The 24,810-nt window shown below is 43.2% G+C and overlaps 1 protein-coding gene across 1 annotated transcript in view; it reads right to left on the reverse strand.

Moving 5' to 3' along the window:
* Positions 1-24,810, reverse strand: part of DDX10 (DEAD-box helicase 10) — a gene marked incomplete at its 5' end in the record, with an annotated part of 164,062 nt that overhangs the window by 51,740 nt on the left and 87,512 nt on the right. Inside the window, 2 exon segments of the mRNA XM_083499413.1 lie at positions 11,062-11,223; positions 14,747-14,860. Of these exon segments, the coding sequence (XP_083355539.1) occupies positions 11,062-11,223; positions 14,747-14,860 (276 nt within the window).

Genomic DNA, 24,810 nt, shown 5'->3' on the forward strand with positions numbered 1-24,810 from the left:
AGGCAGTGGAAGACAGGAGTGCCTGGCGTGCTCTGGTCCATGGGGTCACGAAGAGTCTGACACAACTAAACAACTAAACAACAACAACAATACTAGCATTTTATAAGGTTTTTGTGTTATTCACCTTATTTATCTTCTTTTTGTAATGCTTAAGTTACTTTTAAGTTAAGTAAAGGAAATGTATATGCTATATGCCCGAAGACTCATCCTTGAACACTAAATTCCCATCGCGAAATGGCAGTCGTTGCTGAGGGAACAAAGGTGCAAAACTTAACTGCCGGACTCAGTTTCCACTACATAGAAATAAAACATAGATTTGTCCTCTGAACAGAGCAATGTTGTCACAATTTGTAACCGTGCAAATATTGCTGGACTCCAACTCCCATCAACTCCCAGCCAGCGTGCCCAATGATCAGAGTTGACAGGAGCCATGATCCAACAACATATGGAGGGCCGTAGGTTCCCTATCCTTGATCTACAGGAAGTGTGGGGAACCTTTGGCCCTCTAGGTGTTGCCGAACTACAATTCCTATCAACCCCTGCCAGCAAGGCCACTGGTCTGAGTTGATAGCAGCTGCAGAACCATAGATTCCCCATCTTTGGTCTGCAAGATGCTGCCCATTGTGAGCCAGATATAACGCTGTGGAACTCAATAAGGTAACTGCAAACCCCCCTCTTCTGTGGCTGTGCAATGAAGAGGAGACATTATACCTGTCTAATGTATATGGACGGTATAGTTAAAGCTATGGTTTTCCCAGTAGTGATGTATGGAAGTGAGAGCTGGACCATAAAGAAGGCTGATCGCCGAAGAATTGATGCTTTTGAATTATGGTGCTGGAGGAGACTCTTGAGAGTCCCATGGACTGCAAGAAGATCAAACCGATCCATTCTTAAGGATCTGGAAGGACAGATCCTGAAGCTGAGACTCCAATACTTTGGCCACCTCATGAGAAGAGAAGACTCCCTGGAAAAGACCCGGATGTTGGGAAAGATGGAGGGCACAAGGAGAAGGGGACGACAGAGGACAAGATGGTTGGACAGTGTTCTCGAAGCTACCAGCATGAGTTTGACTAAACTGCGGGAGGCAGTGGAAGGCAGAAGTGCCTGGTGTGCTCTGGTCCATAGGGTCAGAAAGAGTCGGACACGACTAAACGACTAAACAACAACGATGTATATGGACACATCTATGCACACGCATAAGCGATCACTGCCTGGGACATCCACAACCCAATTTGTCTAAGTTATTCTAAGAAGATCGTGATTGTTTTGATAACACAGCAGGAGGATGAAACAAACCGAGAATGAATGGCAAACCCACTCACTCCTCCCTGCCTCTCCACCAATGTGTTCCCACGATGTAGGTCATTTCTTACTGCCCCAGCAACCCAACTGTGACTTGTTCAATTCTGGTGCATTTCGTGCAAGATCCTGGCCCCTCTAAGGCAGGACTCAATTTTCTACCTCCTGCAATCCAATTTCCAAACTACTTTGTCGTGACCTGCTTTGCTGTAGCTTGTCAACCTGTGTCACTTGCCTATTTCTCTGAAAAACCACCTGCTCTCTTTTCAAGTGCTACCTTTGAGAAAGGAGTGGGGGGGGGGGAGTCAAGCTACATTAACAGTGACCTGGAAGGAATGGAGTGGGGGGGGGGGAGAGAAGGAGGAAGAAGAAGAAGAAAAGCTCAGACAGCTGACAAACCAGAACAAGCTGAAAACAGATTTGAAAGAGGACAACATGAAAAATTCAACAGAGGAAAGATTCCTCCAGGCACCAGGTTATTTTGTTACCCTTTGCTATTTTGGCGACACTCATTTGTCTCCCATTTCATGTCAACCAAATATAATTGAGTCATATGGAAATGGCAGGGTGCAAGTCACCAGGCATTGCTCCTCTGCAAGCTCACTTCGTTTTAATAGGGCTTCCAAGGGAAAAGGGTGCAGATCCCAATGAACTGCGTGGAAGTTACAAAGCAGCAGCCCCTTGTAGATTTTATCCATCAAGATGCAATACTAGCCAGAGAAGATGGTTGATAGGGAAAGGGAGTGGGGGGGGGGGCGGCAGATGGAATCACATTTCATGGAAGAGTGGTAGCAACACATGCAGAACCAGGGCAATGTATTAGATAGGAGGACAGATGGCAACATAATATATGGAATAATTTATAGGGGGAAAAGATTGGGAGACACAAAGGGATGATACAGGCTTAATAGAAATCTGGTTATGCGCCTGCTTGTAAGGGAGTAGAAGGCTTTTTGAATAAACTTATAGCAAGTGGAATTTCAGAGGAAAGGTTTATGCAAGGACAGGCACTGCCACCAGGTCCCTGTTCGTGTGAGACGGATGTAATTTGTGGGACAAAAGGTAAAGAATGAGTAACGCTCCGAAACAGAAAATAGCATGGCTTTCTTTTATTTAGCTTCCTTATTCAAGGGAGCACCCATGAAATCCGCCTCGGCAAGATTGGACTCCAAGCAACTGAAACTGCAATTTGTGTGATGGAAGTTATGCAGAAGCTTCTAAGTGGAAATCAGAGCTGTGCCGTGCCAGAAACAAAAATGGGGGGGAAACAATGAAGAAACACACAAATCATAATCATACTATTTTTGCTTCAATGGGTAGCTCTTATTTTACGACTGGGCTTTTATCTGCAGGCTTTCACAATGCTCGATATCACTCAGATTTTCAGATTTTGCTAAACCGTCATAACTTATTCAAGAGGCAGTGCTTTCTGGGAGGCTGCATGTCCATATTTCACATTAAGAATATGAGATTGTATCATTTGCTTTTGCTTCACCATAAGCCATTTACATGGAAAGAATTGGTGATTAAAATCAAATGACTTGTACGCTTGAAAAATAGAGCTATTGTGCCTTAAAGGGAAGCACTGTGTTTTATTCTGAAACACCGCCAGGCATGCTAATGTCCTCTAATATGCAGTTCTACTTTTCATATGTGTTACACATCTCTAATGGAAAAAAGCAACAACAACAAAGTCCCTGTAAGGTAATTCATTTTGGGGGGCACTGCATGCACGTTGCAAATATGTAACAATGTCAAAATGCAAACAGTAAATTTTATAAACACCACATTTTCGGTTGGTTATTAAAAACTTGTTATGTTTCACAATTTCCAAAAAGTAACCCAAATTATATTCCCCCCCCCCAATTGTATTGCAACTAATGAAATGTCCTCTCAGTAAAATGGATTGGTGTGATGGGTAATCTCTGCTCATTCTTGAAAGCTCTTTTTTACCTCATTCACAACTTACCCTTTACTCACCACAAGCTCTGCCTGTTTTCATTTCCACACCCGTCCCCATTGTAAGTCTGTAACCCTCAATAAACTCTGTGTATAATGCAGCCCCTCTCTCTGTCTCTCTCTCTTGCCTTTATGGGGAGCCAGGAACTACTGATCCCCCCCCCTTAGCTTGGGCCATCAACTCTTTTCCGTGAGGGGCTTCCCCACGGATCACTTCTTCCATGTTCACATTTGCATTCATTCTGGGCTTTCAATGAGCACACAACACATGACCACATTGCACCAAAACCCACCGGGCCAAACAGCAGAAGCAAGGAGGTGGCTTCTAAACCCACAATGCTCTTTTTTTTCCTTTTTTTTTTTTTTTGCCAGGTACAGTGGTGCCTCGCAAGACGAAAATAATCTGTTCCACGAGTCTCTTCGTCTAGCGGTTTTTTCGTCTTGCGAAGCAACCCTATTAGCGGCTTAGCGGTTTAGCGGCTATTAAAGGCTTAGCGGCTAAAAGGCTATTAGCGGCTTAGAAAAAGGGGGGGAGCGAAAAAAATCGCAAGACTTGCAAGACGTTTTCGTCTTGCGAAGCAAGCCCATAGGGAAATTTGTCTTGCAAAGTGCATCGAAAAACGGAAAACCCTTTCGTCTAGCGGGTTTTTCGTCTTGCGAGGCATTCATCTTGCGGGGCACCACTGTATTATATTTTGCTTTTAAAGGCTGTAATCAGACTGATGTCTTCACAACTGATGACAACTAATTAGCCACCAAGAAGTTGCTTCATTCCTATGACTATTAAGAAGAAACCACTCAGCTCAAAATCAGGGAAGCCCAGCCAAACAGCTGAACTAGATATTTCTCTACAGCTAAAATGTTAGCTAGGTACTTAACAGAACATGAATACGGCAGAAGACTGTGAAATTTCTGGCCGGGAGCCAAGTAAGACCGGCAAGACAAATGTGAAGCAGCATCAGTGCGACATAGGTGAAATTGTGGCAGTGCCAAATGAAGGTCGGTTTTGAGGAAAGATTCAAAGCAGCAACTAACTGTAAAGCACTCCAATATCCTGATGGGCATGAACAGGTCAGTAGCCTTAGCATGTTATCACAGGATAAAATCACAATATAAAAAACAGAATACATAATTAAAATAAAAACAGAAACAGAATAACACCCCCCCCAAAAAGAACACATTTTAAAAGAGCATTGGATGACAATCAGCCAAAGGGTTTGTTAAAGAGGAACATTTTTGCCTGGGGCCTAAAGGTATATAATGAAGGCACCAGGCAAACCTCCCTGGGGAGAGCATTCTACAAATGGGGAGCCACTGCAGATAAGGCTCGTTCTCGTGTTGCCACCCTCCGGACCTCTCGAGGAGGAGGCACACGAAAAAGGACCTCAGAAGATGTTCTCAGGGTCCTGGTAGGTTCATATGGAAAGAGGTGGTCCTTTAGGTATTGCAGTCCTGAGATGTTTTAAGGCTTTATAGGTCAAAACCAGCACTTTGAATTCAGTCCAGAAACTAGTTGGTAACCAGTGCAGTTGGATAGGCTAGAATCCAGCCTTGGATCTCAAAGTTTAAGCTTGGATTCTACATATATACAAACACAGGTGCTGATTCCATGATCAGAATGGCATAGCATTTTGCCTAAGGATGAGTTCCAGAAATTCAAACTAGCAGGCATTGGAATTGCAGGGCGTGGGGATTATAGAGGTACTACAGGGAACAAGCTACTGCTTCCAGGTCCACCTTTCGCTCTCACAGTAACATTCTGCACTGAATTGGCTGAGCATTTCAGCTGCAGCATTCTCTAGAGTGACTTTCACACATTACATAACTAGCTCTGTATCAACTCACATGGGGAATGACTTGCAGAACCTTTTCCATTATATGTAGACGTTGTAGCCTAAGGGCAAATTGGTGGATGTTTGCGCTGCAAAATTAATTACCCGTCCACTGAATTTTTAAAAAAATAAATGTTCTCCTGTATGCACATAGTAAATTTTCACTATTTGAAGAGAGGGAAAATGTAATTTTCTAATCATAATTAATACATGACCTTACTGTTTGCCTGAGGATATTTGTCAGACCGTACCTGCAAATTAGGCAGCCTACAGATTTCTCAACCTTAGCTTTCCATTAAAAAGAGGGAGGGGAGAATCTTAAAAATCTCTGTGTGAAATAAGGTATGTTCGTGTGGGGGAACAGTATTACTTTTTAAATGTGTTTAATTTTCTTGTCATAAAGGGGATGGGGAGAAAAGGCCAAAGTCTCCTCCTAAATAAAGAGTATTAGATTTATTCACCGAAAGGCTGCTGTAGGTTGGGACATTTATCATAATGTCAAAACTCTACAGGCAAGTGGGATTCAGATAAACCTCCAGACTCTTGACAGTCAATACTTTGAAGACATACTGTACTTCCTAAGTATTTTAATATGCCTGCCAAGGTGTCACATTTGGGGCACTGTCAAAAGCGGGGGGGACGGGGACCTTAAGACGACAGAGGAAGAAATACCCAGAGTAAGTGGGTGAAAAGTATTGCAGATTATGAATATGTGCATGAGGAGATGAAAATTACAGCTGCCCCTGCATTGTTTGGGGGGGAAAGACATCTTGACAGTTTTGAAGGAAGTTATTCTATTTACTGCAGTAATGAACAACAGCGCGAAAGTTCTGCTCTGAGCATTTTGCACCCATTAGTATGCAAGAGCTGCACCTGTTTTTTGGCCAACTTACTCAGAAGAATTAAGTTCAGCTATGTCTAATGGGGCCTACTACTCCAAAGTAAGGGCATGTAGGACTGTTGCCTAGAACGGCAGCATTTTTCAGCCAAACATATATCCTTGCATCACTGCATGCCAGCCACCCACAACCTCATGTCCTCCAGATTTTTTGGACCAGAACTCACCTGTGACTATTGGCCATCCTGGCTAAGGGTGATAGGAGTCATAGTCCAAAATGTCTGGAAGATCCCAGGAAGGAGAATGCAGCTGTACATTATCACTTTATATGCTATATACTGTTTAAAGACAGATCTTCCAGAACAGTGATTTTTGCAAGTTCTTGTTGGGTAAAAGTGTTTGTTTTTAATTAATCCCAGTTTGAATTTATATCCAAATCAGTCAAATGCTTAAAGGAGACTAAGAGAAAAATCCACCGAACTATCGGACCATTTTAAGTTCTAAGGGAGTAATTTAGAAGCAAGTGGTTGGCAAAGCAATTCTAATGAGTATCTTCTATAGAAAAGCTTCCAATGATTCAGAAGGAAAAATCTCACTCCCCCCAATTTAACTATACCTTTACCTACTTTAAATGAGGAACATTTCTGCCTTCAGGGGATCCGCCAACATTAGGGTGGGATCAGAATGGTACTATAAATACATACTACCTGCATAAGAAACCTGCGTTAGAACCTCAAAGCAACTCTGCCATCAAATTGCAGCCTCTGCCCTCACTCCCCATCTGCAATAATGGGGAATTAATACTGACCTACTTCGCAAGGCTGTTGTAAGGATTAATGAGATGTGTGCGAAGTACTCTGGGCACTTAGAAAGGTATCATATATACCGTTAATCTTTTAAAAACCATTCCTGTTGTTTGTAAGCCTGGTAAGGGTGTTGTAAACTCACAACTGCATAATATTAAAAAGTCAACCACCCCCCATTGCAGACAGTGTCTTGCTGGGTAAAATAGTTCCATCCTTCCCTTTTGATACAAGGCATTTGCCATTAACTTTCAGCTCCCTCTTGTTTGAATGCTGTGAAAGTACGGAAAGCAAGATCGATCTGCGTTTTATTATGCTCTTCATAATTTTAAGTACCTAAGTCAAATCTATTAACTCTTCTTTCAAGGTTAAGTAATTTGAGACATCAGATTTGCATACAAGTTCCATTTTCCTTCTCTTCAGAGCTTGGTAAAAGAGCTGCTTGTTTCCCCCCAACTTTATATAAAGGATAAAGGGACCCCTGACCATTAGGTCCCGTCGTGACCGACTCTGGGGTTGCGGCGCTCATCTCACTGTATTGGCCAAGGGAGCCGGCGTACAGCTCCCAGGTCATGTGGCCAGCATGACTAAGCCACTTCTGGCAAACCAGAGCAGCGCACGGAGACGCCGTTTACCTTCCCGCCAGAGAAGGTATTTATCTACTTGCACTTTGACGTGCTTTCGAACTGCTAGGTGGGCAGGAGCTGGGACCGAGCAATGGGAGCTCACCCCGTCCCGGGGATTCGAACCACCGACCTTCTGATCGGCAAGTCCTAGGCTCTGTGGTTTAACCCACAGCAGGTATAAAACCAGGAAATTCAGTATTTGACTCCTTTCTGTTTAACATCTACTATTTAGGGACAATTTTGAAGGATTTCTATTGCACACACTTGAATGTCTCCTACACAGCGTAACTTTCTCTTAATTTCTATCACTTTGGTATGTCAAGTATTAGTTTGCTCAGATTATCATAGCTTTATGCATGCAACTGTGGTGTGGGAAATGGGCCAATTATGAAGTTTTCCAAGCATGGGGAATCCGAGAACAATATAATTCATTAAAATACAAACCCCAAATTAATAAAAAAATTGAAAATGCAAGTAAAGCAATTAAATTCCAAGGATAAGAGGTAATGAAGAAGTGTGAGGTGAATGATTGCAGTATTATAAATCAATGAACCAGTTCACTGACAAATTCATGAACTCTGAAAATTAGGTTTTTGTACTTTTATTGCCAAGTTACAAAATACTTTATCAGTCACTCCTTCAGACTTTTAAAAATGCGTAAGTGAACAACCCACATTAATCTGACATTTATTTAAAAAAATAAAATCAGCTAATAGTTACATTGGAAGAATGGTTTTATAGTACATTCTTCACAATGAAAAGCATTTTTTAAAAAAAATAAATCAAATTTATTAGCACCCTTATTATTGGATTCAAAGGGTATTTATTTTTATACAGTGGACTTCATTATCCTTCATGATATGAAAGGAACTTGAAACGGTAATGAAATAGTATTAGCAGGAGTATTGACAAAAGAATCTAAGTGACTCTTGATTTAGAATACGACTGCAATTTTTATACTGCATTTGAGGATTCCTGTATAATTGCAGCTTTTACATACAGATCAGACAATTTACTTCTGTTTCAAAGAGATGCAGAAGTATTCCTTCTGGAGAACTTGTGGGCTGCATTTTCATGTTCCCATCTGACAATTCTGCTAAGCAATTTTGTGATTCATTATGAAACCTTACATATGTACCTGGGAGTCTCACAAAAGTCCAAGGAACTTGTTTCTGAGAAAGTGATCACTAAGTCCCAGGGAAATGTGTCATAAGCCCCCACCCAATTAGTCTGCAGGTAAAGGGGGAAAGACATGAGGCAGTACTAAGACCCAACAGCAGAGGCAGCCAAAATGGTATCCTTTAGATGTGCCTGGACTTCAACTCCCATCAACTCCAATGATACAGTCAACGGTCAGAGATGATGGGAGATATTGTTCACCTATAGAGGGCACATAATCTCTGCCAGCAGAGATTACCAGGATTCTAGACAGCAAAACATGAGGTTGCTGCCAAGAATGGCAACTTCATGTCAAATTCTCCTCCTGTTCCCCTAATGTCTAATTATGGAGATAGGCCACCATCACATTCTCAGTTTTCCTACTACCACCCCACATTACTAACTGCCTCTACAGGGGCAGAGGGGAAAAGGAACATAAAATGAGGTGATCTCATCATACATTTCTATAAAGGTACACTGTGGGAGAGGGTAAATCCATTTTTGGGAGAGAGTGCAAGGAGGAGCCTGGCTCCTGATATGATAAAACCGTAGTCAACAAGGATCCCAACACAGAATGTGCACTGGCCCATGGCTACTTAGGGAGCAGAGGCGAGCAGAAAGATGTGAGTAAAATAAATGAGAAAGCAAGGAAAATAAAAACTAGGAATGTTCCATGAGTGGATGAGACCTTAAGGAGAAGGAAAAGGAAATGATGGAAGATTATGGAAACAGAATTTTTCTACAGAGATGGCTCCACTTGCTGTTTGCAACATGGTGGTTTGAAGAATATACCCAAGGAGTCGTCTCACCAGAAGGAATGGGGTGAGCAGCAATTTTTGGACTACAGCTCTAGAACAGGAGTGGTGAATCTTCCCCTCACCCCCTTAGGATGGACTGATGACCCACAGGAAAAGTCTATCATGGTCTGCTGCTGTCGGTGGACAGAGCCAAACCCAACCAAGAGCTGGAAGTGGGTGGGGCTTGCAGGATTGCTTAACACTCTCTCTGTTCCCCAGCCTTCACACACATGCACACACCACAGGAAGCATTTTCCAGAACGGCCGTCTAGAGAGCCTCTGCAGACCCAGATGCTGCTGTGGGCCACGTAAAAGCAGACTGAGGGTCTCAAGTTCTCCATCCCAGTTCTAGAGCGTTCAGAAACCCCTTCCGTGCAGGTGAAAATCCGTATGTGGGGCTGCCCAGAGACTGCACATAGGAAGTAGGAATCAAAAAGGATGAGGGCCAGAACACTGTTAGCTCTGCAGTTCAAGAGCTTGGAGTCTGGGGCTAGCTTGAGCAAAAAAAAAAAGAGATGATATACTGTATTAGTATTAAGCCCCACATGCACAATACCAACATGCAATGTTAAATTACAGCTGATGTTCCTGGCTAATTACAGAAGACAAAAGTAGGCATGCTATTTCCACCCCCTGCCAAATAATAAAACTCTTCAGCCTCTCCTTGTCAGGAACCTTTCAGTAAACTTTTAATGGTTCCTTAGATTCTTTGAAACAGGGATTATTTCTTATTGTATCTATCTAGAACAGGGCTCTGACCTGTTATAGATTTTTAGGCCCTATCAACAGAAATGCTATAAATAACAATAATGAGGAGAATGATCAATGAGCATTATAGAGATAGAGTAACCTTTGTAACTATTCTCTGCTGTCAAGTTCACAAACTTTCAGCTCTGGTTTATGACAAATAAATGGCCCAGAAACAATCTTTGCATTTTTATGGCCTACAATTTACTTTTTTTTTAATGCCAAAAAGGGAGTTTAAAGTACCGACATTAAAGCTTTACATTATAGCTGAAATCAATCACATTATAGCTATGACACTTCCTGAATAATTCATTAGAGTTTCAATCACATCTATGAAAAATGTAGGCATTTAAATAAAATGTATTATGCCAAAGGCCTCATTGATACAGGACTCTCTAGTGGTCTCTTCTTGGTGGTTTATAATATCATGTCCTCTGCTATAATGACCCTTCAAACATTGCCCTGCTTTCTGCCTATGAGCATCAAGAAACCAAAATTTAACATTGTCACAATATGGAACGAGGAAACTTTGGCTCTCTAGAATTTGTTGGACTACAGCTCTCCTCAGCCAGTATGGATATGGGAGTTGTAGCTCAATGACAACTGGAGGGGACACAGTTTCCTCATTTCTGAAATAGGCAACTAACCAGCGTGGTTTGGTTGCATACTGGCTTCCATGTCACTTGTAATAATTGAAGCTAGAAGGTCACATGGGAGTGGCTGGCCAACACAGTCACTTGTCAGCCACGGTTGCCTGTCCCCAGGGAATAGCAATGGTGATGTGAGAGGCAGTCATGTTGTCCACTTCTACTGCCTCATCTCCCCAGTTCATACAGTGGAGAAGCACAGGAAAACATCATCCAAATTCTATAAAATGCTTAAAAAAAACAAATGTTTTGGATTGGCTAAATGTTATGCAAAACCCTTCATTCCCCAGGATACACATGTCAGCATTTCACAGTGTTTTGTCTCCAATATTCTGGCAAATGGAAGTCAACTTACCCTGTGTTTTTCTTTAATCTTCTTCCTATATTCTTCTTTGTCAAATTTGTCCTCTTCCTGCAGCCTCTCTTTTGCTTTGTTGAGACTGATTCCACCACTGTCGTCGTCATCTTCTGCTTCGTCGTGGACAGATTTTTGTGCGGGTGGCCACTGCTGAATTAGCTGGATTTAAAAAGAACAATGAAAAATATCATTGCATCACCCTACATTCTAATTCTGATTCAAGACTTGAATCAGACTTGAAGTACACGACTTGAAGTGCTGTCACTTATGTAGCCAAAACAGGAACAGCCACAACACAACAAGAGAGGTGTCAACACAGCAAGAGAGGTGTCAAGCTGGAGTAACCCTAAGGTCTGCAGAAGTACCCCCCCCCCCCAAAAAAAGAATTAGGAAATCTATCCTGTGGAACCCTGAAAATAGCCCTGTGAGCACTGAGTGTCCTCAATGACCACAAAATAATGACCAAATGCCTCCCCCCCCCAAAAAAAAACCTAGATAGTTGGGGCAGTGGAATAGAGTATGTCTGCCCAATGATAACAATGGACAGGAGCACACCATACTGCAAGTTTGTTGCGGGTCCCACTGGTAAATTCAGTTCAATGTAATTGAACATTTAATTGCAAATAATTAGCTGTCACAATGTTTTATTTGAAGGCAACAACTGTGTAACTCAAAATCTTACACAGAACCGAAAAGAGCTGCTTCAAGGAAAAGCAAGCACCCTAAGCTAACATTTGAAATTAAGTGAAAAGAAAGACAGAGGGCAGCAGCAAGGCGTTTGGGATCCAAATAAAAGGATTCTGCAGCGTGGAAGGATGGCAAAGTGGCACAGCAGGATGATGAGCTTCTTGGAATTATTGGAAATGGGGAGTTAGTGTGTTTGGAGAATCAAAAGTCTCAAGGTCTGCTGCATGGAGAGAGAGCGGGGAAGGAAGAACCAATGGATGTGCAATGGTGAATGCAAGGTCTCAGGCACATTGGAACGATAGGATTATAGACCTGGAAGAGTCATTGAAAATCTGCTAGTCCAGCCCTCTCCTTAGTGCAGGATCTGCAATGCAGCATGCACTGAGCTGGCACGCAGAAATGCACACATGGACCTAAGATTTCTCATAATGTACTTCCTAAGTACCTACAACAACTAGGTGCTGCATACTGTATGTGTTGTCTAAAGTATGTGTTGAGTTATACAAATATTATACAAACTGATATTGTCAAATGCAGAGGCTTCTGCAAAGGCCACCCTTGTGTCTTTAAAGTCTTGTTTTCATATTTCTCTCCCTCTGAGATCAGCTCAGAATATATCACCAAAGCCCATATTGCTACTTCACATTCTGAACGCAGCGCCGCATCCAACACGATCATTCCTCACACAAATTCATAAAAACCACTCTTAATACATCGACCTAATTATAGAAACTGACAGTTCAGCATCCATGGCTGCCACAGAAACACATTACAGGGCTTCCTAAAAAGAAGGGAAAAAACCTTGGCAACTTTTTATCAAGCTACTATACTCACTTATCCATCGTCTGCAGTTTCAAATTAGCCTTTGAAACAGCAATGCGCTGTATTTATTTTAAGAAGCAAAGGATTACGACTTCAGCTTAATCAGAGCGTTTGTCGTAGCCTTCTGTGCAGCCAAACTAAATGCTTCGTTTTCAGGCACGAAATCATGGGCCATTGTAATCTGCTTGCGATGCATTTCCATAGAAATTCAGTACCACAAACATGGCCACAGTGATAATCATCGGTCAGTGTAGTCTCAAAGACTGCATTTGGCCTATTGTGCCCTTGAGACTATAGAAGGGGGTCAAAAGCTGTTGCATGAAGAAAGGGAGAGGTGGGTCTCTGTTCCAAACCATACTGTAAAAAGGTAAAGGGACCCCTGACCATTAGGTCCAGTCGTGACCGACTCTGGGGTTGCGGCGCTCATCTCGCTTTATTGGCCGAGGGAGCCGGCATACAGCTTCTGGGTCATGTGGCCAGCATAGAATCATAGAATCATAGAGTTGGAAGAGACCACAAGGGCCATCGAGTCCAACCCCCTGCCAAGCAGGAAACACCATCAGAGCACTCCTGACATATGGTTGTCAAGCCTCTGCTTAAAGACCTCCAAAGTAGGAGACTCCACCACACTCCTTGGCAGCAAATTCCACTGTCGAACAGCTCTTACTGTCAGGAAGTTCTTCCGAATGTTTAGGTGGAATCTTCTTTCTTGTAGTTTGGATCCATTGCTCCGTGTCCGCTTCTCTGGAGCAGCAGAAAACAACCTTTCTCCCTCCTCTATGTGACATCCTTTTATATATTTGAACATGGCTATCATATCACCCCTTAACCTCCTCTTCTCCAGGCTAAACATGCCCAGCTCCCTTAGCCGTTCCTCATAAGGCATCATTTCCAGGCCTTTGACCATTTTGGTTGCCCTCCTCTGGACACGTTCCAGTTTGTCAGTGTCCTTCTTGAACTGTGGTGCCCAGAACTGGACACAGTACTCCAGGTGAGGTCTGACCAGAGCAGAATACAGTGGCACTATTACTTCCCTTGATCTAGATGCTATACTCCTATTGATGCAGCCCAGAATTGCATTGGCTTTTTTAGCTGCCGTGTCACACTGTTGGCTCATGTCAAGTTTGTGGTCAACCAAGACTCCTAGATCCTTTTCACATGTACTGCTCTCAAGCCAGGTGACTAAGCCGCTTCTGGCGAACCAGAGCAGTGCAAGGAAATGCCGTTTACCTTCCCGCAGGAGCGGTACCTATTTATCTACTTGCACTTTGACCTGCTTTCGAACTGCTAGGTTGGCAGGAGCAGGGACCGAGCAACGGGAGCTCACCCCGTCCCGGGGATTCGAACCGCCAACCTTCTGATCGGCAAGTACTAGGCTCTGTGGTTTAACCCACAGCGCTACCCGCATCCCTAAACCATACTGTAAATAACCACTATTTCACTGGTAAGGAGCATGTGCAAATTCAGCAGCACCTACCTGCAACCTAGCAACACTTCCTCTTTCCTTCCACCCTACAAGTTACTGTACAGTCACATTAGATTGCAGAAGGAATTGAAACTGACAATTGTCACTATCTGCTATGGAAAAGGCCATGGAAAAGTATTTCTTCCGCTTAGTTTTATTGTGGTTTTGCAGACCCCTCAAAAGCACATTCCTGGTAATTAGCATTTTGCAAATCACACATCTAAGTGCCTGATAATGAAGACTAGGAGATAATTTTTATATTTTCAGTGAAAACACAGTGGTGCTCAGGCTTATGAAGAACAATGGATATTTTTTGCTTAACTGGTAGTTTTCAAACCGTGATGAACTCTGGGGTTCCTCCTGGGGAACTTCTTTGGGGGTGTTCAACAAGAGTAAGATCACTAATGACAAATATATCTGAAAAAGAGCCTGACAACCATTATCCATCTTCCCTACAGTGTGCAGGGAGTACTAGTTGAATTCTAATCGGCCAGGACAGTATCAACTGAATATGACAAAAATCCTTCGCAAGGTCTCAGTATTCCAAAGCCACTTCATAATTTATTGGCACACCCCAATGTGGGAAGTGTGTGCCAAAATTTGAAAATTTGAAAGCTTCGTGTTCTAGGCCTAACACTAACACACACACACACACACACACACACACACTTTTCTCAGGATAAGCCAGCCAGTTTTCTTAGATCTTACCTCTCCATCTTCAGTAAACACAATTTTTGTGTTTACTTTAAATTTTCTCTTCAATACTTTTTTAGCTTCCTTTGTTTTCGTTATTTTCTTCTTCGGCTTTGAATTCGATGTACTCTATAAAAGAAGAGCAGAAGAAAGACAGCATGGTTAACTTTTAGCAAAGAGGGATTCCAGTAAAAGGATGAAAATATGCCACTGCCACCAACCAAAAGGCACATCTGTGCTACAAAGAGCACACGTGTTGTTGTTGTATTAATTAATTAATTTATTAAATTTTTATACCACCCTTCATCCAAAGATCACACAGTGGTTCACAACATAAAAATACAAGTTGAGAACACAAAATGCATAATAAGACAAAAAGAAACACAAACCAATAACCCCACTCCCACAAATACATTTAGAAACTGCAGCAAAAATAAGTCTAAATCACCTCACATTTATTCCCACCGGCTGATGCCCAACCCATAAAACAAGAAGCTACATTGCTTTCAGAAGACGCTCAGGCTCAGCTCAGCCTTTAGTGAATCTTGTTTGGGAAAAGGAATTCTGAATATATCTTCAGATGCTGCATTTAACATAAAATAATTAATACGTAAACCAAGAATCGATTGCCACGTCTTATATGTTTGGGTTTGGGATTTCATAACTGGACACAGCTTCCAAAGGTGTTGAAGACTGCCTGAGGTGCAGACATCCAAATCACCTTCAGAGTAAAGTTTTATAACTTTGTCAAGCAGCCCTCTGTTGCCAAAAGAACCCCTCTAAGACACTACAGAGGCAGTGAAAAACTGCCTCCACATTCAAGTAGCAGCTCCACTACTGAAATGTGAAGAAAAGTTTGTGATACGGGACACCTGTATTGCCTGGAAATTGTCCGCTCTTTTAAAGTTTCTTACAAACGTAATACATAATATTCAAAGTAAAACTGAGAAGAAGAAAGACGAAGAAGAATTTAGCACTACAAGGTACCAAACAAACTTAGCTCAGGTATCTTACATACCAAGCCCTTTTTTGCTGGAATCATTTGAAATAGATGCATAGCATGCCCCCAGGCCAAGAGCAATGGAATTAAACAAGGAGAGAAAATTGTTCCTTATTTCCTGTTCTATTGCTTCCATCTTAGTAAGCAAGAAATGGATATCGTTAAGTGTGCTCTCCACAATGATTTCCATCCAGAAAAGGGGGCAAAGAGAAATGAAGGCATGAATATACATTTCCTTGTGGGCTTTAATGAAAATTACATAGTCAATCATATCTTGCCCTCTGGAATCCAATTTTTAACCTGCCACTTTCAATAACTACCTCTAACATTAGGAAAACAGGCAGCCAGAGGCAATTCGGCAGGGAGGGCTTAAAACTGATTCAGATTTCATCCAGGTCTCCAGCAATGGCAATATTGATTCCATTTTGAACATTTTGGAAGAGACTCTGCTGCCTTCCAGAAACAGGTGAGCAGGGAGCCAGGGGCTTATTTCAACTGTTCCAGGACCATTTCAGCATCTACTGCACTTTACATCCTTGAATTCTGGTGCTGCAGGAGACTCTTGAGAGTCCCATGGACTGCAAGAAGATCAAACCTATCAATTCTGAAGGAAATCAGCCCTGAGTGCTCACTGGAAGGACAGATCCTGAAGCTGAGACTCCAATACTTTGGCCACCTCATGAGAAGAGAAGACTCCCTGGAAAAGACCCGGATGTTGGGAAAGATGGAGGGCACAAGGAGAAGGGGACGACAGAGGACGAGATGGTTGGACAGTGTTCTCGAAGCTACCAGCATGACTTTGACCAAACTGTGGGAGGCAGTGGAAGACAGGAGTGCCTTGCGTGCTCTGGTCCATGAAGAGATGGACACGACTAAATGACTAAACAACAAGAACAGAGTCCTGCTGTGTTGGATGAGTTTCAGTTGGTAAGGCTTGAGGATGTGGACAAGGTGCTTCGATTGGTTAGGACAACCACTTGCACTCTTGCCCCTCGTGGCTGAAAAAAACTTGCAGGGAGGGGACAGCTGGCTGGGCCAGGGAGGTAATCAACGCCTCCTTACAAGAGGTGATGGTTCCTACCTGTTTGAAGGAGGCAGGGGTAAAAGAAATCCTCCATGGACTCAAAAAACTTAAGTAACTACTGGCCAGTTGCTCATCTCCCCTTCTTGGGCAAGGTTCTTGGGTGGGTGGTTATGGACCAGACCTGGGTGCTCTTGGAGGAAACTGATTCTCCAAGATCCATTTCAATTGGGGTTTAGGCTCGGTTTTGGCACATAAACTGCTTTGGTTACCCTGTATGATGACCTTCATCAAGAGAGAGACAGGGGAAATATATCCCTGTTAATTCTCCTCAACCACTCAGCAGCTTTGGATACCATCAACCATGGTATCCTTCTGGAGCAGCTTTCTGAGTTTGGGGTTGGTGGCACTACTTTGTTGTGGTTCCGGTCCTACTTGGATTACCACTCCCAGAGGGTGATGCTTGGGGAGTCTTTTTCAGCCTTCAGGGTTCAATTTTATCCCTTATGCCAGAGGTTTTCAACCTTTTTGGGTCCACAGTTCCCTTGTGAAGCTCAGGAGCCCAGTTACCATATTTTTCGCCCCATAGGACACACCGGCCCATAGGACGCACCAAGTTTTTTTTTGGGGGGGGGGGATAAAGAAAAAAAATATTTCCCCCCCCCCAGGCGCTTGTGGGACCAGCAGCGGGGAGAAGCGCTCTTCTCCCCCGCCAGCCTTCAGACAAGGTCCGGGGACAGCGGGAAGACACGCTGCGCCTCCCCACTGTCCCCAGAGCTTGTGGGGCTGGCGGCAGGGTCTCCCCGCGGTCAGCCTCCAAACCACATCGGGAGACAGCGGGATGGCGGCGTTCCGCCTCCCCGCTGTCCCCCGACCTTGTGGTGCTGGGGCTCTCCTGAAGCCTGGAGAGCAAGAGGGGTCGGTGCGCACCGACCCCTCTCGCTCTCCAGGCTTCAGCGAAAGCCTGCATTCGCCCCATAGGATGCACATACATTTCCCCTTCATTTTTGGAGGGGAAAAAGTGCGTCCTATAGGGCGAAAAATACGGTATGTCACCCCTTGTCTGCAGAGCTGGCAGCTCCTCATCCCTTCTTGAACCCCCTCCCTTGTGGAGTGTTTCTCCCCTCTCCCTGAGAGTCCTTTCGGCTGCCGCCCCTGGTTTCTGAGCTGCCCTCCCCCTGCCCCCAAGAGAAGTGCCTTCCCACACTGCTCCACAGGGGCCTGGGAAGCACCCCCTGGCCAGCCCCAGATGCACCATTTTCCTGGTAAGCTTGTTTCCAGGGCTGCTGCAACAAACAGCTGTGCAAACCTTTGGGAGGCAGAGATGCAAGAGGGCATCAGAGGAAGGGAGGGAAGGAGAGTGAGAGGGGCAGGGGCCATTGTTGCTTGCGGCACCCCTAACCATCATTCAAGGCGCCCTAGAGTGCCATGGCACACTGGTTGAAAACCACTGCCTTATGCTATTTAACATCTACATGAAACTGCCGAGTGGTTTCATCTGGAGTTTTGGAATACAATGTCAGCAATATGCTGACGACAGACAGCTCTACTTTTCCTTTACATCTGCAGGTGAGGCAGTGGATGTGCTGGACCGATGTTTTACCTTGGTAATGGTTCTTTCATCTGCTCCACACTTACACAGAACAGCCTCTGTGAGGGATAATACTGCAGAAAAATCTGTTTTGGGGTCTGTGTTTCCAGTACTTGTGACGTAAAAGAGGCTGGGAGAAAAAATATGAAGTAGCTGTTTTGATGTTACATCTTCTTTTTCTTTCTTTTTTTAAAGAGTTGTGCCTCCAGTTAAAAGAAGAAAAGCGTTTACCAAGGGCAGGTATGCGCTTTGATGCTGAACTAAGAACATTATTTTGCTGACATTAACAAAATGTTTCTTTCTGCCCCACAACACTCAGAAACCTTTGCTTTCGAAGTTGTGGAAAGTACTTTTGATGAAGGAAAGGGCAACATTCTATGATGAGATGAAAAGCTGCAAGCTATATGTAGTGCCAATTAATGCTGACAAGTTCATTTCCACTCGCAAAATGAGCGGAGCTGTGATATACACACACACACACACACACACAGCATGCAGAAGAATTCGCCTGAAGATGTGAAGGTTCACAGTGGGGGAAGACAACAGGGGTAACTCCAGCAAGTGCCGCTCCCCTAGGCCCTCATAGATATCCCACACACCCTTGGCCCCCAATCTCCCCCACTGTGGTTCAGAAGGTACATAATCTTACATAGTAGGCAAGATGGTAGGTCTCAAGAAGTTTCATGGAGCAGGCGCCCCCCAAGGATAAGGGGAGAACTGCATGATGCAACCAGGAAAGCTAGATGAAAGTGAGTATGGATGGTGGCATGCGGATGAAATACATGGGAGGACATTGCCAAGAAGGGTTTAATTGAATAGTTTGAATTGTTGTACAACTGCTATTAGTTTGACAAAGGCGGCCTGCTAGGTTTTTAGTTTATTACACTGTGGAGCTGACAAATGCAAATTGTGAATTATGAAAAACAACAGGCAGGGGAAATAATTATCTATACAGTCCCAAATGCAAATGTATGCCTTTTTGAATTAAGTTACATTGAAGTAAGCAGAGCTGCTAACATTTCGGCTTGCGTATGTGCCAGACTGGTATTAAAGCACACCTGAATGGTGTCACATCATTAATTCAGAAAAATCGCACTACTTCACACTTCCTCATTATCCTTCTTCCAGAGACCGTACAATGGCATACCTGGAAATGGAGATTCTGAGAGAATTTGATTTCTCAAATAAATGCAAGAGCAAAACAGGGGTGTTGTTGCAGAAGACAAAACTTCTCCAGCACAAACAAGCAAGAAGTTGCTAATTTTAAAGAGCTCCAGTGCCAGATGGCAATTGCAATCGCCAACCTGGTGCTCCCCAGGTGTTCTGGACTACAACTCTCATCAGCCCCTGTCAGCACGCTGCCCATGATTTTCAGTTTTGAGCTTTGTCATGGAAGGAAGATGGGACAGGAACATGAGCAAAGCAATGCCCATGCATTGAGAGGGTTTCCATATTTTGAATCCCAACATGCCTTCACTTCCTCCTCTACCAAACCAATCTATGCCACAGACTCCAGGTTCTCTAAAAATCTGAACCTTGGAAGCAAGATAGAGTACGCTAAATAAAGAGACGAAGTAACGAGATGCAAATGTGCATAATTTATGACAGCACAATTTGAGTTTCCTTGGCACGGAGTACACACAGCCTTGGGTACAGCTGGCAATAAAAGGTCTTTTAGTCAAGGGCTTTATTGTGAGATTTCATAGCATGTAACTATGCAATTAACTTTGTCACTGTGGCATTTAATGGACTCTTTAAGCAAAGAATATATCAGCGTATTAGCTGATTTGGTAAAATAATTGACATAAAATTGCTTTGTAAGCAGTCTAAATCTTCCACATAAGGTAAAAGGGAAATCTGCAGTTAGCCTTCGATTTGATTGCCCTGGGAATTCTGCACGAAGGATCTTAAGAGTGTATTTACTTTGGTTAACATATACATGCTGAGCATATTTATGCAGAAAACAATCTTCTGTTTCACCGAGACGCTTTGTTAGTCCTGGAAAGGCTGAGCAACATTGTTTTGTTTCACCCGCATTTAGAGGTGCTTGTTTCTTAAAACTGAGGGTGGGGGTCTCTTAAAAATAACTGCTTTCTGAAAGCCAAAGCGAGAAGTGCTTTGGCAATGTGTGGACAATTCCCCCCACCCATGAAAAAACCACGGTAGGCTCAAACTTGATTGGTTCCTTCATGTCCTCTTAATCTGCAGGGAATCTATAGCCCTCCAGATTTGTCTGAAATCCAAGAGAGCTGCTACTGGCCTGTGTAGATGATACTATTTCTAAGAGAGGCTCAGTGGAAACTGGGCAGGCTCAGGCTCCACACAGCCTATAAGAAAGCACTATGCAGTTATTTGTATATATGCAGATGACGCATTGTCTCCAGGACTGATTACCATGCACGCACAGGGAAGTATATTTGCACAGAGCAGAGCTTTCCAAACTTTTCATGTCGGTGACACACTTTTTAGACTTGCATCGTTTCACAACACAGTTTTACTAGCAAACCAGAGATTAAACTAACCCCTTTCCAGCGTTCACGCAACACACCTACACACGTGTCGCAACACACAGTTTGGAAAGCTCTGGCATAGGGGGCTAGCAGAGGGTGACATTGGGGGCTGCACTGCTCATCTGACTTCCCTCTGGCTGAGTCGCTGCTGCATAGTAAGAAACAGAATGGGACAGACAAGGTGGTTGCAAAGTTGGCACTGTGCAAACGCATCAGCAGATACAACTAACTGGGTGCTCCTACCAGCACGTTCATCTTACTCCACCCTCTCAATGTCCCAATATGTAGCAGCAACTCAGGTAGAGGAAGGTTAGGTGAGCAGCACAGCCCCAGCACATTGCCTACTACTGACAGGGACCTGCATTGATAGACCTCAACCATCATAAGCAGTTGGTGCCTATTTGATACAGACAGTGAACAAGACAGAATCTAAAACACACACTTTAACCCTGGCTTGTTTGAACTAACTAGACTGTAAACCAACCAGAGCTCCCCAAGTTCAGATGCATCAAGGTCCCCTGGTGCACAAGGGAAGAGAAGTGGTAGTGTCCAAACCTTGTGTGTATAACACTAAGCTGTGATTAAGTGGTATGTCCAAACCAAGCAAATGGGATGAAGTTTAATAATAATATAAAAGTTCCCGTCAAACGTGAAAAAAGTAATTTCTCTTGAATTTAATAAGCCATCGCAGTTAATTAACTGCATCCTCCTGCTGTCTACCTCTAAGAGCAGCCTTTAACACAGCCAATTCCAATTTGACCTTAAAATTACATTAATCATCTTCAAGTTTCTCAGCTAGGCTATGATATTGATTCAAACGGTAATGGGACAAGAAGCTTTCAAAAATGTTAAGTGAAAATTTCGTTTGAGGAAAGAGCATAATCTGGAAGGCAATCGTTCGTAATTAGCCATACACAATTCAAGAATATGATCCATGTCACCCAGCTGTCACATGGAGGATGGAGAAAGCTTGCTTTCTCCTGTTCTGGAGGGCAGGGCCCGTACCAATGGATTCAAGTTACAAGAAAGGAGATTCTGATTTAATATCAGGAAAAACATTCTGACAGTAAGAGATGTTTGACAGAGGAACAGACTCCATCAGAAGGTGGTGGACTCTCCTTGGAGGTTTTTAAGCAACAGTTGGATGACCATCTGTCATGGATGCTTTAGCTGAGATTCCTGCATGACCCTTGAGGTCCCTTTCCAACTCTAATTTCTATACAAAGAAATCTCACTTCCCATCACTGACATGCAGCCCCTGACAAATTACCCCCTCGGCAGATAAAAGGTTGTCCATTTTTGAGTAGCCCTTGCAATAATGCAAGCTTTCCGAAATCTTTGTCATAATAATAAGATCATGGATGAGGGAGATTTTATTCTGGGCCGACCTGGCATTTAACAGCAGCAGTAAACAGGCCCAAGGGCTGGCTGATAGGACAACCACAATTCCCCAGGTTGGAGGAGGGGTTAGCACACGGCACAGTCACTAACTGCCTGTGTCGTGTGCCCCTTGCCTAATCTGCCCCACCTCCCACACCATACCTCCCCCTACCCAGAACCACTGTAATTGGGCCTCCCCCTGCTATCCCCCACTCCTCTCCTCCCAGGCACATCCCACAAAGTGCCCTTACAACCCAGTTAAAAACAGTTAAAACGCTAAAAAATAAAAGGAATGTCTTTCATTCCAGAATGGTTATACTGCACAGAAATCATCATCTACTCACACAGCTAGTCAGGCTGTCAAGCATGTCAGAAGTGACAAAAATATGGAGTGGGGGGGAGACTTGAAGGAAGCTAAGGAGGGAACACCTGAGCATTGGTGTCTGCAACCAAGATATGAAGAGAAGGAATGTTCATGCAGAAAATTCTGCATAGGAAGACGATAATGAGAAATGTGGATACTTTTGAGTTTGGTTTTTGAAATAAGCTGGTTTTACACATTTTTATCATTTTGGTTTTGTCAGCTGCTAAGAGAGGAACAAAAGGCATTAAATGAAAACAAATAAAAGCACAAGGAGCTGTGCCAGGAGGTGGGCGGCGAGGGGGGGGGAAAGAGTTCAAAAGGCAACCTCCAAAACCTTTTCACGATTTAATAGCAATCTGCCCATCATCCTGACAGGTGGGAAATGTGTTGAAGAAGAGCTACTGATCAAGAAACACCAGTCCAACGAACAATCTTGTAGCATGAGTATTTGAATCCTGGCCTTTGGCATTACCCTATCATTTCGTCAATAACTTTCATTGCTAAAATGCTTAGCTAGTGGGAAAAAGAAAATGAGCAATAAAACTCATGCAGTGATACTAGCTCTGCTGTTGTAATGTTCTATAAAGCCTTAGGAACATCTACTTAGCTTTTCACTGTGGCCTCTTAAAGCAAGCAAACTGCTGCCCTATGTCAAGCATTTAAATCAAGCACTTAACCTTGAAAGCTCAATTTACTTTACCTACCTGAGCATTATTCAATTAGAGGGGTAATATTTATTATTTAAGAATTCTCATTTCTTGCCCTGCCGCAGATACACTACACAAAATGAATTTCCTATTATTATGGATATGAAATCTCAATGCATTTCAGCTTCACAGCAGAAGCTTGTAAAAAATAAATATTTCAAAACAAAAACTGAGGGCTATTTCATATATTTTCTGTTCTCCTGAGATTACTACCAATTAAATATACAAGCTTACTACCCCAATTCAGAAGTTCAAGATGTGGAAGTAACTTGTATTTTGAAGATTCTTCATCAAGTACATACAATTTAAATAAAAGTTTCACGGGGCAAAAACTGAAGTACAAGTTCAAGGAAATAAATCAGATATAAAACTTCTAAAGGCACCTGAATATATAGACACTGCAAGATTACGTTTTCATAATTACCTCTTTCACATTATCAATTTACTTAAAGTTCCCGGGTTATTGCTACTTTCAGCTATTTTATCCCCATTTCTTAAAAGCAAAAGATATCTCCATTGTCCCCCGGGCTCATTCCACCGAGCGCAAAGAAGTTATTTTGGAACAATCTATGCCCATATGTGAACAGAAGGCCAGTCAGATATGACAACACTGTCATGATAAAGAGCCCAGTGTCTCTAAAGAAATCACAACTATGTTCCCAATTGGTTATGGGTATTGTTATTCTCTACTGTTATCAAAAAAAAGGAATACAATTAAAAAGTTTGAAGCAAAGTGTGTGTGTGTGTGTGTAGGGGGAGGAGAAACAGCCATCTGTACAGACCTCCTAGGACAGTATTGCTTCAGAATTCAGATGTGAGTGTACCTGCTTGAAAGCTCCCCAATGGATATAGGAACATAAGAAACTGCCTTATATTAAGTCAGAACATTGGTCCATCTAGCTCAGTTCTGCCTACACCTTGGATAGCCAACAGAGTGCCCTCCATATGTTTTTGGACTACTACCATCCTCAGCTCTAGCCAGCAAGGTATGCTGGGACAGGCCATCCAAAAACATCTGGAGGTCTCCACTAGGGCTGGATAATATACTGCTATATCGTCCCAAACTGGTTTGAAGTCCATATTGTGATATCAGTTTCATAGCTTTTGACCTGGCAATATATCGCAAATCATGGTGTGTGTTAGGGCTGGGTGATATATCATCCAAAACTGGTTTCATTACATATCATGATATTGGGTTCATAATTTTTGACCTGGCAATATATTGTGAATCATTATGTGTCTCTGTGTGTGCTAAGCAAAAATCATAATGTGGGGGAAACCATGAAGCCAGCCAATAGCTCAACATAGCTCCATCCAGTGTGGTGAGCCAGTGTGGTGTAGTGGTTAAGAGCGGTAGTCACGTAATCTGGGTAACCGGGTTCGCGTCTCCGCTCCTCCACATGCAGCTGCTGGGTGACCTTGGGCCAGTCACACTTCTATGAAGTCTCTCAGCCTCACTCACCTCACAGAGTGTTTGTTGTGGGGGAGGAAGGGAAAGGAGAATGT

The sequence above is a fragment of the Podarcis liolepis genome, assembly GCF_965112155.1.
Source record: "Podarcis liolepis genome assembly, chromosome: 4".
NCBI lineage: Eukaryota > Metazoa > Chordata > Lepidosauria > Squamata > Lacertidae > Podarcis > Podarcis liolepis.